This window comes from Mesoplodon densirostris, chromosome 7 (assembly GCF_025265405.1).
Source record: "Mesoplodon densirostris isolate mMesDen1 chromosome 7, mMesDen1 primary haplotype, whole genome shotgun sequence".
NCBI classification, from domain to species: domain Eukaryota; kingdom Metazoa; phylum Chordata; class Mammalia; order Artiodactyla; family Ziphiidae; genus Mesoplodon; species Mesoplodon densirostris.
In genome coordinates this window covers 113332741-113352311 of record NC_082667.1, presented here as the reverse complement: position 1 = coordinate 113352311, position 19571 = coordinate 113332741, and the positions used below count along the sequence as shown (strand labels likewise).

The window sequence follows — 19571 nt, the reverse complement described above, 5'->3', positions numbered from 1 at the left end:
ATACTTTCTGATCATCTTCTTAACAAAAATCCATGTACATCTGGTAATTTCTGGGTTAATCAAGAAAGCATTACTAAACAGGCGCTATTAACTAAAGTCTACCTAAGAGGACTAAGGTTTTTCCTCTTTGTAATGGCAAAGTGCCCCATGATTCAAGACTGAGTCACTCTGACCACAAATGGAATATTAACATGCTCTTAAAGATATCAACAGTTGGCCTTTCGGTTCAGTAAGAAAGCACTGGCATTATTAACTTCTCTACCCACAAATAAGACGCCTGCTGGGAAATTCCATCTCCTCAAAAGAAACATTTGGCAATGGTGTCCAAGGGAACAAGCGAAGTCTGGAATTAAAAGCTCATATACAACAGTATCCAGAATTTCTGTTCACCAAATTGCTATATTAAAGGTGGTGGCAATAAAAAACTAAGTAATAAGAAAACACCTGTAGCTCACAAAACTTACAGTCAAATTGAGAAAGAGGCTGTAGAGAAAAATACAAGAAGATAAAGATGTAGAACACTTACATCTGCACTGTCACTACTGGGCCGAGAAGCATCTCCACTGCCACAGTCAATTCTGCCTAGTCCATCACCAGGATCTGCTTCTATTTCACTGACTGCTAGCCCATCGCCTAATGGCTTGGAGGATGTAACTGCAGCTCCATCCTAAAACAGATCGAGCACACACACACAGACACACATTAAAAACAAACAAACAACAAAAACCCTTTCATTATGGACTGTATAAAGAAACAGAGTTGCACTGCAATCTCAATGGAGACTGTTTAAATTCACCCAGTTTGATGTAATCAAGAATGCTTAAAGCTCTAAAAGTCAAAAGCGTACATGACTACAAATTCTGGGCTTCTCAAATGGCATGACCTCAAAGACAGGGAAAGTGGTATTTCAGTAAAGAGAATAAAAGCTCAAACTTCAAATAAAGCAAAACGATAAAACAGTTCAACTTATATAATTTATATTCCCTGCCCCTTAGTAAAGATTATGACACTATAACTTGTGGTTAAGTGCCTTCCAACACTTTAGAATTTCAATAAATTGCCAATTCTGGGACACAATGCTATACCGTAAATTACTATAAGCTTTTAAATCAGGAACAACAGTTTTACTCTTCAAACAGAGTAAGATTGTTGTCTTTGCTCAGTAATAACCACAACATAAGCTGTCGATATTACTGAGGCAGAATACTCAAAACCTCATATAGCTAATGGGACTAAAAGTAACAACAACAACAAAAATGTGTAATGAAAAGTACACTGAACCAGGAAGTCGGGAGGCCTTACAGATGTGTGACCTTGTTTGAGTCATTTAACCAATTTAGGCCCTAGTTTTCTCAACCATTGTATGATTTTTTTTTTAACTTTAAAATGAGCAGATTAGGATAGATGATTTCAAAGAATCCTTTTTAGTTCTGTGAACCTACAGACCTAACTCATGAAGAGTAACAAATAAGCAGCTTTTACTCATTTCTCCATATCCCCAATCTAAATATTACAGGACATAAATCTGGTTGATGTATAAATGCTAAGCTATTTTTCTAGTGAGACTACCATCTTCAAAACGTATCTATATAGCAAATCTATTGAAATCTATTTTTAAATTAGAATAAAAATAGTTATTAATATGAATGTGCTTTGAATTCATCAGACTGGGTTTACATACCAGTTCCATCACGTTTGAGCTACATGACCTCAGACAAGTTATTTAATTTCTCTGAGTTTCTCTAAGTGTTTATGTAAAATGGGGGGAAACAACAGTAACATCTAATCTCAAAGGGTGTTGTGTAGATTAAATAAGAAAAATCGTACGTCCCTACTTAAAAACATAACTGCCATTCTGTTTTACAATGGCAGAATAAATCTCAAAAATGTAAATATATGTATCTAAATATATTTTTGTAATTTGTGATATCAAAGCAAAAACACTCAATTCTTTCTAAAATTACTGTGGAACAAAGAAGCATGATATCATGAGCAAGCAAAGAATCAGAAGCCCACATTTCTTTTAGTTAATCATTATTTCTGTAACATCCAACACAGGACATCCTGTTGACCTATGCTAGAAAAAATAACTTTTAAAAAAGGCAACTGCAACACTCTCTGACACATTCCCAGAAGAAAATTCTCCTGCAAAAGGTTGGGTAGCACTTTTAATAGCGATGCTACCTGAGCAGAGCCTGTGGCTTTGGATAACTGCTCTTGCAGTTGAGGAATGTGTTTCTTGGCCTCTTGGATCTCTTTTAGCAATCTTTGGGCAGGTGTTCGGCTGTAATCTTCCTGCAATAACTGAAAAGTTATAAAAATATTTCAAGAATTAATTACTTACGTCAAGAAAATCTTTTAAAAGTCAATAAAATAGCTGATGGCGTTGATTACAATAGTGCTTAATTATGATTACAATAAATACCAACTCAACTATGCCCACTCACGTTTTTACTGGCCTATAAAACAGCCCCATTTCTAACTTAGTACCTGTAGCCGTTCCTGTTCTTTCTGTAACATTTTTCTCAGAATTTCTACTTTCTGGTTATGAACCACATTGTTTTCCTCCTAGAAAAAGATAAAAAAAAAAACAAAAAAAAAAACAAGAACCAATACAAGGAAAGTGAAACTAAGTATCGAAAATGAGTCATACAATGTTACGTCTCAGCTCCAATTTTCAATACCTATCAGGATTTTCTTTATTTCTGGTGGTTATGAAGACAAACTTTTAGACATGACACTTAAAGATAAAAGGTTACAGGGAAATGTCAACTCCTCTATTTCATTTTTGCTAAACTAGGTTCAAAAAACATTAAATATTGATATTAGTTGAAGAAATGAAGTTGCCTTAAGTATAAGACTAATATCTTGGGCTTCCCTGGTGGCGCAGTGGTTAAGAATCCGCCTGCCAATGCAGGGGACATGGGTTCGAGCCCTGGTCCACCAAGATCCCATATGCCATGGAGCAACTAAGCCCGTGTGCCACAACTACTGAGCCCACGTGCCACAACCTACTGAAGCCCGCGCGCCTAGAGCCTGTGCTCTGCAATGAGAAGCCACCGCAATGAGAAGCCTGTGCACCACAACGAAGAGTAGTCCCCACTTGCCGCAACTAGAGAAAGCCCAAGCACAGCAACAAAGACCCAACGCAGACATAAATAAATAAATAAAGACATACATACATTTTTTTAAAAAAAGAAAGAAAAAAAGAATAATATCTTACACTTTCCCTCCTTTGGATTTTTACTATCAACCCCCGTGCATGGTTCAAATTCCCAGTATTTCCTACCTGAAGTATTAAGACAGATCCCTAATTCATCTCCTGTCATTTCTCCTTGTTTTACAACCCTATACTATTTTATCAAATAAGTCTTCCTAAAATCCTGTTATAATCACATCACTCTCTTCCTCAAAAAAATGTGTAATATATTCTTACTGCCCATTCAATTACATGTAAATTAGCCTCGTAGTTGTGACTTTTCAAAATAAATAGTCTTACTTTTTTCTAGCTCATCTCCTACTTCATATATCTTTAATGGACAACCAGCCAAACAAGAGTCCTGGCTATTTCCCCCAAACACTTGATGCTTTCTTGGCTCTTTACCTCTGTTAATCCTACTTCCTCTACTTGGGTTGCCTTCTTCCTCACTGCCACCATTAGAATGTTACCTGTTTTTCAAGGCTCAATTCAAATAATAGCTTTCCATAAAGTCGTTCCTTATCACAACTGGATGTGCTTTCTCCCTCCTTTGAAATCTCACAGAACTTAATATTTTCCTTCTCATAATGTCTGCAGCTGCCTTTGTAGTAAAATTACTTGTATACTCTGATTCAATCTCAAACAACAAAGGTTTATTAAGTACTTAGTACTATATGCCAAGCAATATTCCAGGCTCTGGGGACACAACAATAAATAAAATAAACAAAAAAACCCTGTGCTCTTAGAGTATATATTCTAAGATAACAAAGGACCTTGAACATAGGATATCTTAATTATATTTTTGTGGGTGGCACCCTGTTTTGTATATGGTAGGTGTTAAATATTTGTTGAATTAAATCTGCTATCCCAATACCCTGTAATCATTCCAAATTATTAGGTAATTATTTTTATCAGCAAGTTATTTTCTAGAAACTTAAATTTGTTTGTCAACTCAACACTTTGAAACTCAACATAAAGCAAAGGCATTATTATACAACTGAGCATTTACAAAGACGTTTTCCCACTCTTACCCCCATGAGCACAGGACTAGTAATTCTCTCCATATTCCCAGATGCTCCAGGTGAATGAGGGGATGTCATGATGGGAGACATATGTCCAATGGCTGATGGCTCTACTTCAGAATCAGCAAGTGGAAACTGGGGCGACCCAGGTGGGCGTCCCTGAACAGTGAGAGCTACATAGGAACCCGCTTGGGGTGGGCAGATGGAAGAAAGGGGAGGGAAGGGAAAATAACATTGTCAAAAAATTTTTACTACTTAATCTTTGATAGTTCTAAAAGATCCAGTTATATGAGAAAGTTTCATCATCTGCTAATCATTTCTCCACAGAAAAAGAATCCTATTTGTCATTTCTCTTTTATGACTCCCTTAAAATTCTAAAAGAACAATGCAATTTTCAGATAGCAAATTACTTACTCATAGGTCAGATATTACTTAAAAGCAAGTAAGATTTATAACTCCAGTAAATTTTTTTTAAATTTAGAGAAGAATGAGTTATTATCAACTATCTACTAATGGCTATGTTCAATCAATTTCTCAAATGTAAATTTTAAAAATCACCATATTAAGATGATACTAATTAGACAAGGTTTAACTAATTTTCTGTAATGATGCAATTTTAAATTAACTTTAAAAAATGAGTGTGACAAAAAATATCTGCCAAAAACCAGAAAAAAAAACACAACAAATAAGTAGTGAGTTTTAATTTTAAAAATTTGGAGAAGACAAATTCACTAGGCATTTTACAGGGAAAAAACTATGGAAAGCAAAATTACCCATAACCAGAAAGACTCTGAAACAGACATTCATGAGTTATCTAGAATCAAGAAGAAATAATGCTTTCCAAATAAAAAACTTTTCTAGATAACTGACCTTTAATGACAAAACCTTTCTCTTAGACTTTTCAGTAGTAGGACTTTAAATTGTATTTCATACTTTTTCTCCCAATTTACTCCTCCCATGAAACTCGCTACTAATTATTTCACAGTGTTTGGGGTTCTAAAAATTTTTTTTATACTTAATGATCACAAATGCTGTGATATTGGGGAGATTTTAAGCACATACAATTTTTAAAGTTTTTCAGTCATATTTCTCTCTGTCACAAAGTCATCTAATATATCTTATTGACTTATCCACGTGCTTGGTTCTCATAGCTTCCTCGTTCTTCCCTTCCCTTCTTTAGATGTTTTTAAACTGGTTTGATTTGAAATCACTTTTATTATGTCTAGAATATGCACTGAAGAGTAGGACATGAGGGAGCTCTACTACAAGTATTAGCACACAGGGTTTAGGCATTTCAAATTTATATCTGTTTTGGGGCTTCCCTGGTGGCGCAGTGGTTGAGAGTCTGCCTGCCGATGCAGGGGACACGGGTTCAGGACACGGGTTCGTGCCCCGGTCCGGGAAGATCCCACATGCTGTGGAGCAGCTGGGCCCGTGAGCCATGGCCGCTGAGCCTGCGCGTCCGGAGCCTGTGCTCCGCAACGGGAGAGGCCACAACAGTGAGAGGCCCGCGTACCGCAAAAAAAAAAAAATTATATCTGTTTTCAATACTCTGAGTGTTTTATGCTTATTTTGAGTTTTTAGCTAGGCTCTTGTTATTGGATAAGTAATCTATTGCTACAGTCTTAGGATTTAATTTTTTAAGTAAAATTGATATTGGAACAAGTAAAATATATAACCTAAAAAGCTGAAGAAATAATCTTTTTATACTCTAAAACAGTTAGTTACCAGGCATATATATATTATCATAAACCATCATATTTATGTAGCACATAAAAATTCATAAATCACAATCTCATTAAATAAGTAATCAAATTTATTCTAGTATGAGGATCTAATTCTGATCATCCCATTACTTTTTAAAATGTACTAAAGTTAAGAACTAAGATCAAAGTGATCATTTTAGAGCACTGGTACTCTGAGAAGAGATAAAGGAATTCACAGGTTGCTTTAATCTAAGCAATAATAAGGCCAAGAAGGATTTGTTTATTAAATTTATTCTAAAGATGTCCACTTAATGAAAAGAAGTAATATTAAATAAAAAAGTAGTGTTTCTGCTTGGCCATAAACAACTATCTCTTAATTGTAGTCTATTACACTGTGGAATAGTCTGATGCAGAAGACTACAAATTCTTAACCCTGGAGACTTCCAAGAGAAGACCACTCCCCTGGATTATTTAATCATTTACTTATCTGAGGGAACATGATTATGCTACATGATTTTGAAAGTTCCATTTCAGTTCATCCAGGCCACTGTGTCTGATTTCTCAACCTCTTCTCTTTCAGGTCAACTCATGCATTTCTTTCAAATATACTGTCATTATTACCAAGAATAACAAGGACATTATAATCAACCACATAAATGAAGTGGACTAAAGATAATTATTAGTAAATTAAGAATTTTCACCTCGGACTTTCCTTTAATACAGGGGTCAGTAAACTCCAGCCAAGGGATTAAATTTAACCCACAGATTGTTTTGGCAAATATTTAGTTTTACTGAAACACAGCCATACCCATTCATTTATGCATCATCTATGGCTGCTTTCACATTACAATGAGAGTCGAGTAGTAGATTATCTGACCCACAAAGCCTAAAAAATTTACTATCCGGCCTATTGCAGAAAATGTTTGCTTATCTTTGCTATAAGTGTTTCAGAAAACAAAACTGAGGATAACATTCACCTACATTTGATTAGCTTCACCACTTCCAAATGGTTTGAATGAGTCACCAGAGTTCCATTCACCTGTAAGAAAATGAAAATAGTGTCTGTCAGATAATTCTAGTTGAGACAATGGATAAACTGACTTCAGGAATTATCATATGTAATACAACCAATTATAACATAGTAAACAGGACTATATTAAAATGCATACATATTTGGTTCAATAGTCACTTTTACCACTATTCTGCAAGGTATACTCAGCAACAAAATGAACTTGAGCACAAAAAAAGGCCTTGATTTAAAGAGACGCAAGAGGGGGTGGATATGGGGATATATGTATACATATAGCTGATTCACTTTGCTATACAGCAGAAACTAACACACCATTGTAAAGCAATTATACTCCAATAAAGACATTTAAAAAAATAAAAAGGATATTATAACTATTATAACTTATTTACCATGAAAAATGACAAAACATACTATGCAACAGATTTGCAAATCCTTCACAGTGAAGAACCCTCACAAATTAAAAACTCCCTTTGCTTTTAATTACAAACTCACTGATTTTCCAAAGGCATAATAAATTTTTTAAAAGATGAATAAGCAATATTTCTCCAATAATATTCAATTTACTATTAATTTTCCAATCATCACCTAACCTTTACAAAGAAAATTAATTTTCAGACAGGCTAAATGTAGGAAGTGTTATCCAAAGTTTCCACTAAACCAAACAAATCAAGGTAAAAATATCAAACATGAATCTAACATTATTTTTTCTCTGATGCAAGTAACACTAATTTTTATAAGTTCAAATATATCAGGGTATAAAATGGAAGTAAAAGTACACTTGTCATGCCCACCAGAGATGATCACTGTTAAGCATGATGTTTAATCTTTGAGACATATTCTAGCATACACACACCAGATACACAGACACACATACATATACTCTGTAACTGCCTTTTTCTGCAAAAAAAAAAAAGCACCGTTTTATTATATTATGGATGTCTTTCAATGTAAGTACAAACAGACCTAATCTATTCTTTTTAAAAGCTGGAGGTGAAATACAATTTATTTCTTTAGCCCTCAGTATATGCATATTTAGATTGTTTACAAGTTTTCGATACAATAAAGCTTAAGTGAATTTTCCTGTACACGTATCAATTCACATTTAAACATCTATTACCTTAGATAAGCTCCTAAAAGCAAAATTGTGGTCAAAGGTTATATACGTTTTTAAAATATGTAACTTTTGATACATATTCACAAATTTCTATCCAAACAGATTTTACCTAATTTATATTCACAACAAGTTTATGAGAGTAGCCATTTTACCATACCCAAACTATGCCAAATGTATATTATTAATCTTTAAAATTTCTGACAACCAAATATATTTTCACCTATCATTTAATTTCTACTTCTTTCTTATCAGTGAGGTTGGACATATCCTCACTGCTATATTATTTCAATTACTTTGGAGAATTGCCTGATAAAATTCTTTGCCCTTTTTTCTGTCAGACTATTTATTCTTTTGTTAGTAATTTGAAAGTGCTCTTTACAATTAAGGCTATCATATTCTGTAATATATTTCAAATATTTATTTCCAGATAGTTCTTTGTAAATATGTTCATGGTGTCTTTTCCTGTATAGTAATTTGATTTTAAGTAATCACATTAGTTAGTTGTCTTAAGAGTAATTAGTGACTAATCCATTCTTTCCCTACTGATCAGAACTTAAGGGCTGTTTCTGGACTCCCTATTGTGTTCCACAGATAGGTCCATAGGTATAATAGAGTCACTTGCTTCAAATTAATCTGCACCATCTCACCTCACACTTACCCATACACATAATACCTTTGCAAAGTTCACTTAGAACAAATAATCATTTGGAAGCTTGATAAGGAATGGCACACCTCTCCAAATTTATTAATATATTTTGAAGAGAATTTCTTGCTAAGGGATTAATTTGGAGAAATATGATCTTTACAACAGCGAGTTATGACTCCATTTATTCAAGCCTTTTATTATGCTTTTCAGTAAAGGGTAACGTTAATTTTAAAATGAATGAAGTAAGTTTTTATAGTCAATAAATCCATCATATATAATCTGTAGCTTTTAATAAAAATCCAAGTTCAAAAAATCAAAGTATGGCTAATATATGTTGCTTTTTAATTCTATCATAAATTCCATAAGTCTTTTCCTTACCTTGATGATTCGATCACCTGTCTGTACGCCAGCCCGCATGGCTGCTCCATCTGTAAGAGAAATTAATTCTTAAAATGTAATTCATTTACCTTCACTGATAATCTTCTTGAAAGAGAGGCAGTGTAACAAAATGGTTAAAAACATGGATTGTAAAGTCAGGCAGACTTAGGTCCAAATCCTGCCTCTGCCACTCACTAGTTGGAAGACCATGGACAGATTTTATGGGTTTTTTTACTCTAAGCCTCGATATCACCTGTAATATGGAGATAAAAAGTACCTACCTCAAATTATAGCAACCAAGATAAAGGAAGTATTCAATATATGGTAATAGTAGTTCAAGATATTATTGTCATTTGGGAGAAAAGAATGGATATTTTTGAGTCTACAACCACTTCTTTAATCTGTCTCTACCCAAATATCTCTGGTGCCATCAAGAAATAAAATTCCACAAACTTCTATTAAGTGATGATGAGTAAAGTATCATGACTAAGGAGTCATACGATTTCTCAAACAATATAACAAGTGTTTTCTTTTCATAAAGTACAAAAGAAAATCACCTGGGGTAAATTCATGCCTATAACCGTAACACTAGGGACAACTCTAGCACAATAAGCCCATGTGACCTGTAATGTATGAGATTATTTTATTCTAAGCAATAGACATTTTTAAACTATTCTATTCTTACTCTGTTTGCTCCCAAGTGACAAGACTGTTTTTAAAAATGCCTTGCCTTCTTTGACAGACTGTACGAACACTGGATTGTCTCCACTGACCGTCAGCCCAAATCCATTGTCATCCTTCTGGATGATCACACAACGCTGAACAAGACCTGCACAAGAACCAAAGGGTAAAGAGAGAAGGAAAGAGAAAACAGAGAAAAAGACAATAATTACATATTAGTAATGAACTGTAGTCTATCTGGAGAAACACAAGGTAGCACATGAAACCCATATAAAAAATAAGAGCACTAACCCCATAAGCAAAACAAACACAAGAATATCACAAAGAATCATATATACTGGTTTCTCACAGGGGAGGTACAGCAGAATTGCTCCAAGATTAAAAACAGCTAAGGCAAACTGGAAAATATGAAGTATTAGAGAGGAGACAGACAGAACGCCCATTCACATCTATGCAATTAATTTGTAGTATAAAACCCTCCCCCAGCTCCCTGTGTTTTTGGTGCTCTAACTGGTGTTTAAACCCAAGATAATCAAATATTTTGGGACATTAGGCTAGAAGCATCCCATGGTAAACTCTAGAGAAGTCCAACCCTACTCTCAATAAAATATACTCAAAAAAACACACTATAAAAAAGAAGGAAGTGCTTACAGAGCACCTGCAGCTCTTCTCCTGAAAGGGAGAAAGAAAAAGAAAAGTCCAAAGGAAAGAAAAGGAAAAGTCCAAGGGAAGAAAGACTTTGGCTCGTAGAAAAAATAAAAAGAAAAGAGAAAGAAAGTAGGAAAGATAAAGAAAGAACCTGTGAGGGCCTCCCTGGTGGCGCAAGTGGTTGAGAGTCCGCCTGCCGATGCAGGGGATACGGGTTCGTGCCCCGGTCTGGGAGGATCCCATATGCCGCGGAGCGGCTGGGCCCGTGAGCCATGGCCGCTGAGCCTGCGCGTCCGGAGCCTGCGCGTCCGGAGCCTGTGCTCCGCAACGGGGGAGGCCACAACAGTGAGAGGCCCGCATACCGCAAAAAAAAAAAAAAAAAAAAAAGAAAGAACCTGTGAGTTCAACCAACTCTTTGATTTCTTTCATATACTTACCTGATTCCTACAGAGAATTTGTTTTCCTTCTAGTTAAATAGCAAACAAAAATTGTCAAGGCAAGGTGAGAAAAAGAAGACCACAACCAAAGGAACAGGGACGTCCCAAAACAGAACCCTGATTAGTGCCCAGGGCTGTTTTATCGTAGATCAAGATCAGAAGATCCTGAACTCTTTGTTAGCCAAAGATTTAATATATACTTCCAGCTTTTCAGAATCTAAGTGTTTTACCAAAAATCAGTATGTAAAACATGTAAACTAACACAAGTATAATGATGATTAGAAAACAAAAACTACTTCAAAATTAAGATTTTTATACAAAGAGCCATGATCTTTTAAATAAGTCTGATGTACAAAACAAAGGAAATGCTGAAGATTGCACGTTAATTAATATATATGCATATTTCTTGCTGTTAATGAAATGACACAAGTATGAGCCTACTACAGATGAAAAACTAGAATAACTGGATCCCAGATTAGAAAACATGAACTTGAACCTTAATTTATAACCCGACACAAAAATTAATTTACAGCAAATTATGGACCTGAACATAAAAGCCAAAACTTTTCATAAGAAAACATAGGAGAAAAGCTTCAAGACCTTAGGATAGGCAGAGATCTTTTAGGATGCAAAATGCATCCATAAAAGAAAAAACTGGTAAATGGGACTCAAAATTTTAAATAGCTGCTTTCCTAAAGACACTGATAAGAAAATGAAAAGGCAAGCACAGACTGGGAGAAAATATTTGCATTACAAATTATCTGATAAAGCACTGGTATCCAGACATATATTTAAAAAAACAACTCTACAATCCAATAATGGAAGACACATTTTAAAGGGACAAAAGATTTGAACAGACAAAGCAAGATACACCAATGGCCAATAAGCACATGCAAAGGTGCTCAACATCTGCAGTCTTCAGGAAAATGCAAATTAAAACCATAATGAGATACCACTATACACTAACTGGAATGGCTAAAAATTAAAAGACTGATAAATACCAAGTGCTAACAAGGATGTGGAACAACCAGAACTCTCATACATTGCTGGTGGGAATGTAAAATGGTGGAAATTTCTTATAAAGGCAAGCATATACTTACATATGACCCAGCAGCTTCACTCCTAAGATAAATGAAAACTCATGTCCACATAAAGACTGGTAAACAAATGTTCACAGCAGTTTTGCTCATAAGAGACAAAAACTAGAAACAACTCAATTGTCCATCAACAGACAAATGGATAAACAAACTGTGGTATAGCCATTACAATAAAATACTACTTAGCAAGAAAAAAAGGGAACTACTCACACAGGCAACAAACATGGATGAATCACAAAAACATGTTAAGCAAAAGAAGGCAGATACAAAAGAGAGTACATACTACATGATTCCAATGTAGAACAGGCAAAAAGTAAACTAGTAAGAAAAAGCAGATTAGTGGTTGCCTAGGGGCAGGATGGGGTGGGGAGGTAAGAATGACTGCAAAGAGACATGAAGGAACTTTTTGGGTTGATGGAAATGTTCTATACATTAATTAAGGTAATGGTTACATGAGTATTCATCTGTCAAGACTTAGTGAACTGTACACTTAAAATGAGTGCATCTTATTTTATGTAAGTTAGATCTCAAAAAAGTTAATTTTCAACATTTAAAAAATGAGTGAGACCTCAATTCTAGAGACTACTAAATACTAAACAGTATTTGAATTCACAGTGTCACCACTCCTACAAAATAGGAAACTGTAATGGGGTCAGAGGAAAGATACCCCATCAGAATTTAACCATTTTTCTTTTGTTTAATGTTGCTTCCTTCAACTAATTAGGAAAAACCTAAATAGAATGGGTACAAATACATAAAATCAAGGAAAAAGGCATTCTTTATAAATTTCTAGTACATAATACAATAAATGTAAGTATCAGAGAATAGTGTTTTACAGGAATCTTTTAAAATGCACACGAACTTTTAGAAACATAAACATCTGATGATCTTCTTTATGGTCATTTGAAATTTCAAAATAAATTACATACTTTGAATGTTTAAAAGTCAAGACAACTGCAGCACTGAATATATGTATTTTTCGTGCTATAATCATCCCTCCCAGTTATCTCATCTCACTTCCAAAGGGCTGAAAATGAGTGAACTGAAAGATTCTAATATTGATGTTTCCTGTGCTAAGCCACTGGGCTTCTTAAGCAGACTTTCTTCCAGGTCCCTGTAGAGAGTTGGGTACTTGTACACAATGAGGGAGAGAAGTAGTGGGGGTTAAGAGTTTGCTATGTTTATGTATTTCACTTGAATATAATGTACCTAAAGTATTTAGCTTAATGCCTGACAAATACTAAGGGCTCATAAATGTTAGGTATTATTTTATTATGACTAGGGGTGGGTTGCGCTTGGATTTTCCTGCTCAGAAATATATACTCGTTTAACCCATGCCATCAATTAAAACTACATTTGTGTTAACGAACTCCTATCATTAATGTAAATGCTCCTTAGAAGGATCAGTTTTCATTTATGATGTCTTTGTGTGAATTTTGTTTTGGTTTAATAGACCAGCAAGTGACTTTGAGATGGGGAAGGAAGTAAGGAAATTTTACAGAGCTTCTTGTGATAGGTAACTTTAGAAGATGAGAGACAGCATGACGCCCTCAAGAAACAAATCATCTCCTCTTATAAAACTTTCCCTAAATATCAAGACTGGGTTAGGTGCCCCCTTCTAGACTCCCACTGCACCCTCTATTTACTCTCAGAGTATCTTTATCACTCACAACTGATTTGTATTTGTTTTTATCCTCTCATTAGATTAAATACTCCCCTGAAAGAGTTCAGGGGCTCTATCTTGTTTACAAACTTATCTCAGGACCTGGCATATGTTCTGGCATAAAAGGCAATTTTTTTAAATTGCTAATGAATTAACGAAAATCACAAAAGTATAGGAGTCTAGAGATGAACGGAAGCTCAGAAAGGGAAGTGATCAGAGAGAAAAAAATACCACTACACACAGTTAACTTTAGCAAATATGCTTAGGGTCCTAACAGACTGCTAAGTACTGAAAAAATTTATTAGGGTTGCCTCAGAATACTGCAAACCTGTACTCTCCAATTCAAAATTGTTCAGCATGATAACTTTCCCCTTTAATTCTACATTAAAAGGAGAAGATAAGGAACAAAGAAGAGGAAAAAGGGAAAGAGCTATGTGAACATCATATTCATCTGTTTCCTCTCCTCAACCCCACTACACTGTCCATTTATCAATATTATTATTCTAAGTCCATCTACTAATCTGAGACTCTGATACACTTGAATATCTAAGAATTATTAGACTACCAATACAGAAAGAAAACATACATACATAGCCAATTCAGAATCTGTAGAATTCAAATTACTGAAATGTTCTACTTATTGTAGACCAGAAGCTATTTTAACCCACCACACAGTATAAACTCCACCCTTAACACTGACATCACCAATACTGACTATCATATTTTTGAAATGTCCTTTTTGACAAAAAAAAAAATCCACTTTGTTTTAGCAAGTTTGTATTGAGCATCTGTCTGCTAGTTATTTAACACTGTAACCTGTAGGTGTTATGAGGAATACAAAACAACTAGGAATCTTTGCTCTCAAAGAACTTAAAATCTTGAAAGGGAAGGATAATAGAGAAGCAAATAGGGAAACAATGGCAACATCAAACTAAAATGACATGATAACAGGCCCTATATATTATTAAAGAAGGGACAGAGAAAAGGTGGATTCCTAATTCCAAAATAACCATTTTTGAATTTCACTAATTAAAAAAAAAAACTTTCCATCATTTTAACTTTTTCTGATTCTTACAAACACATAGAGCCCATGGTTTGTTTGTTGGCTTATTTTGCTAATTCCCTTATTCTCTGGTATAAAGAGTATTAATTATAATCACCATACCAGTGTGTTTATCTCTGAATATAAGTTGTTATAAGGTCACAAAATCACTTTAATATGAACTGTTTAACATGAGCTGTAACCAAGCACTTTGTATGAAGGCAGGCAGAGAGAGTGTTCAACAAGTAAGGTAACGATAAAGCCTAAATTTGAAATGTAGTCACAGGAATATTGCTTCACTCTCATTGTTCTTAGAGCCATATGAACATTTTTTTCCACAACTATCTAGTTTTTTTTTTTAATAAATTTATTTTTGGCTGCGTTGGGTCTTCGTTGCTGTGCGCGGGCTTTCTCTAGTTGTGCGGGCTTTCTCTAGTTGCGGCGAGCGGGGGCTACTCTTCGTTGCGGTGTGCAGGCTTCTCATTGTGATGGCTTCCCTTGCTGTGGGGCACGGGCTCTAGGCATCTGGGCTTCAGTAGTTGTGGCTTGTGGGCTCTAGAGCGCAGGCTCAGTAGTTGTGGCGCACGGGTGTAGTTGCTCCGTGGCATGTGTGATCTTCCCGGACCAGGGCTTGAACCCGTGTCCCCTGCATTGGCAGGCGGATTCTTAACTACTGCGCCACCAGGGAAGCCCCATAGCTATCTAGTTTGTAAGTGCATATGGAATATTGGTAATCAAGTGCATATCTCTATTATCATACTTACAAAAAAGCACTTCTTTTGTACCAGACCGTAAACTTCTAGAGGGCAGGTACAGTCTCCTATTATCTTGATATCTATCCCTTAACATAGTACCTGGCATATAATAGGTGCTCCATGAATATTCACTAAGTAAATCTGAACTTATTTTATAAAAAAATCATACTCAGTCACTTTTCAAGAAAAAGTAAAATCATATCCATGAAAACTATGCCAAGTAGAGATATACTTCTACACAGACACTAACCTTCTGCCCTGGCTAAATTCTAACCAAAGTAATTTGATACTCCATCTACCCTAAAATAACTCTTCTAGTTCTTTACTTCCTGTCTTTTAAGGAATATGATATTTCACCTGGAAGCTGATAATAAATGTCATGCTTCATATTATCAGTGAAGTAAAGACAGATGGTCTATCAAATTTATGTAAATATTATCCTTTCCTATTTTTTTTTCTCTTTAGAAACAAAGGACATGTTTTCCTGTTATAATAATGTGGCTTTTTTTTCTTTTTAAATGCTTTTTTACTGAAGTACCATTAATTTATAATATTCTGTTAGTTTCAGGTGTACAGCATAGTGATTCAGTATTTTTGTTATAATCCATTATTACAAGATACTGGATATAGTTCCCTGTGCTATACAATATATCCTTGTTGCTTATCTATTTTATATATAGTAGTTTGTATCTATTAATTCCATACCTCAAATTTGTCCCTCCTCCCTTCCCTCTTTCCTTCGGTAACCAAAAGTTGGTTTTCTATATCTGTGAGTCTGTTTCTGTTTTGCATATATTGATATATTCATTTGTATTATTTTTTAGATTCCACATATAAGTGATATCATATAATATTTGTCTAATCATAATGCTCTCTAGGTCCATCCACATTGCTGCAAATGGCATTATTTCTTTTTCTTTTATGGCTGAGTAATATTCCTTGGTGTGTGTGTATGTGTCTCTATGTATGTGTATACACAAGGCATCCTTTTTTTAAACTGAACTATAGTTGACCTACAATATTGTGTTAACTTCAGGTGTACAGCTAAGCAATTTAGTTATATACATATTTTTTCACATTTTCCATTATAGGTTATGACAAGATATTGAGGGTAGTTCCTGTGCTATATACATCTTCTTAATTCAATAATCTGCTGACAAGCACTTGAGTTGCTTCCAAATCTTGGCTATTGTAAATAGTGTTGCTATGAACATTGTGGTGCACATGTCCTTTCAAATTAGTGTTTTCGTTCTTCCAGATATATAACCAGGAGTGGAACTGCTGACTCATATGGCAGTTCTATTTTTAGCTTTTTAAGGAACCTCCAAACTGTTTTCCACAGTGGCTGCACCAATTTACATTCCCTCCAATGGTGTACAAGGGTTCCCTTTGCTCCACATCCTCTCTAACATTTGTTATTTGTAGATTTTTTAATGGTAGCCATTCTGACAGGTGTGAGGTGATACCTCATTGTGGTTTTGATTTGTATTTCTTAATAATTAGCAATGATGAGCACCTTTTCACATGCTTGTTACCCATTCGCATATCTTCTTTGAAAAATGTCTATTCAATTCTTCTGCGCATTTTTTGATTGGTTTGGGTTTTGTTTTGTTTTGTTTTTTTCAATATTGAATTGTATGAGCTGTTTGTGTACTTTGGATATTAACCCCTTGATGGTCACATCATTTGCAAATATTTTTCCCCATACCATAGGTACTCTTTTCATTTTTTGCTGTGCAAAAGCTTTTAAGTTTAATTAGGTCCCACTTGTTTATTTCTGCTCTTATTTCTTTTGCCTCAGGAGACTGATCCAAGAAAACTTTGCTACAATTTATATCAAAGAGTGTTCTGCCTATGTTTTCTTCTAGGAGTTTTATGGTTTCAGATCTTACATTTAGGTCTTTAAACCATTTTGAGTTTATTTTTGTATATAGTGTGAGGGAATGTTACAATTTCATTGTTTTACACATGGCTGTCCAGCTTTCCCAGCACAACTTGTTGAAGAGACTGTCTTTTCTCCATTGCATACCTTGCCTCTTTTGTTGTAGATAAATTGACTGTAGATGCGTGGATTTATTTCTGGGCTCTCTATTCCGTTCCATTGATCTAAGTGTCTGTTTCTGTGCCAATACCATGCTGTCTTGATTAGTGTAGCTTTGTAGTATAGTCTGAAGTTTGGGAGGGTTATACTTCCAGTTTGTTCTTTTGTCTCAGGATTGCTTTGGCAATTTGAGGTCTCTGGTAGTTCCATATAAATTTTAGGATTATTTGTTCCAGTTCTGCAGAAAATGTCCTGGGTACTTTGATACGGACTGCATTTAAATCTGTAGACTGCTTTGGATAGTATGGCCATTTTAATATTAATTCTTCCAATCCAAGAGCCTGGGATATCTTTCCGTTTCTTTGAATCATCTTCAATTTCCTTCATCAGAGTTTTACAGTTTGCAAAATAAAGTTCTTTCACTTCCTTGCTTAAGTTTATTCCTAGTAATTTTATTTTTTTGATGTGATTTTAAACGGAATTGTCTTTTTTACTTTCTCTTTCTGGTATTTCATTAGTGTATAGAAACACAACAGATTTCTGTATATTAATCTTGTATCCTGCAACATTCCTGAATTCACTTATTAGTTCTAGTAGTTTCTCAGCAGAGAATTTAGTATTCTCTATATAGAGTATCATGTCATTTGAAAAGAGTGACAGTTTCACCTCTTCCCTACTAATCTGTATACCTTTTATTTATTTTTCTTGTCTGATTACTGTGGCTGGGACTTCCAATACCATGTTAAACAGAAGCAGTGAGAGTGAGCATCCTTGCCTTGTTTCTGAATTTAGCAGGAAGGCTTTCAGCTTTTCACTGTTGAGTATTACGTTGGCTGTGTGTTTGTTTTATCTTTACTATGTTGAGATATGTTCCCTCTATATCCACTTTGATGGGAGTTTTCAATATGAATGGATGCTGAATTCTGTCAAATGCTTCTTCTGCATCTGTTGAGATAATCATGTGACTTTTGTCTTTTCTTTTGTTAATGCGGTGTATCACATTGATTTGTGCATGCTGAAATATCCTTGTGACCCTGGAATAAATCCAACTTGATCATGGTATATGATCCTTTTTATGTATTGTAGGATTTCGTTTGCTTATATTTTGTTGAGGATTTTTGCATCTATATTCATCAAAGATACTGGCCTGTAATTTTTTATAATGTCTTTGTCTGGTTTTGGTATCAGGTGGCCTCATAGAATGAATTTCAGAGTGTTCCCTCCTCCTCAATTTTTTGGAATAGCTTAAGAAGGATAGGTATAAGTTCTTTATATGTTTGGTAGGATTCCCCTGTGAAGCCATCTGGTCCAGGACTTTTGTTTGCTGGGAGTTTTTTTTTTTTTTTTTTAATTATAGACTCAACTTCACTTCTAGTAATCGGTCTATTCATGTTGTCTGTTTCTTCTTGACTCAGTCTTGGCAGGCTGTATGTTTCTAGAAATTTGTCCATTTCTTCTAGGTTGTCTGATTTGTTGGCATACTCCTGATCATAGTATTCTCTTATGATTTTCTGTATCTCTGTGGTATCAGATGCTATTTCTCCTCTTTCATTTCTTTTTTTCATTTGTTTGTTTTGCTTTTTGGGTTTTTTTTAATTGAAGTATTGTTGATTTACAATGTTGTGTTAATTACTGCTGTACAGCAAAGTGACTCAGTTATACATATATACACATTCTTTTTCATATTCTTCTCCATTATGGTTTATCACAGGATTTAAAATATAGTTCCCTGTGCTACACAGTAGGACATTAATGCTTATCCATTCTATATATACCAGCTTGCATCTGCTAATCCCAAACTCCCAATCTATCCCTCTCCCACCCTTCGAGCCCTTGGTAATCACCAGTCTATTGTTTACATCTGTGATTCTGTTTCTGTTTCATAGATAGGTTAGTTTGTGTCATATTTTAGGTTCCACATATAAATGATATCATATGGTATTTGTCTTTCTGACTTACTTCACTTAGTATGATAATCTCTAGCTGCATCCATGTTGCTGCAAATGTGGCATTATTTTGTTCTTTTTTATGGCTGAGTAGTATTCCATTGTATATATGTACCACATCTTTATCCATTCATCTGTCAATGAAAGTTGTTTCCATGTCTTGGCT

The 19571-nt window shown here is 34.8% G+C and overlaps 1 protein-coding gene across 2 annotated transcripts in view; it reads right to left on the bottom strand.

Annotated features, from left to right (window-relative positions):
- The window catches only part of ARHGEF12 (Rho guanine nucleotide exchange factor 12), a 143832-nt gene that overhangs the window by 49600 nt on the left and 74661 nt on the right, over window positions 1-19571 (bottom strand). For both annotated transcript variants that reach the window (XM_060103029.1, XM_060103030.1), the window contains 7 exons: window positions 9826-9924; window positions 9096-9145; window positions 6909-6966; window positions 4231-4409; window positions 2491-2568; window positions 2185-2304; window positions 527-667 (listed from right to left, as the gene is read on the bottom strand). In XM_060103029.1, the coding sequence (XP_059959012.1) occupies window positions 527-667; window positions 2185-2304; window positions 2491-2568; window positions 4231-4409; window positions 6909-6966; window positions 9096-9145; window positions 9826-9924 (725 nt within the window). The remainder of the gene's footprint in view (window positions 1-526; window positions 668-2184; window positions 2305-2490; window positions 2569-4230; window positions 4410-6908; window positions 6967-9095; window positions 9146-9825; window positions 9925-19571) is intronic.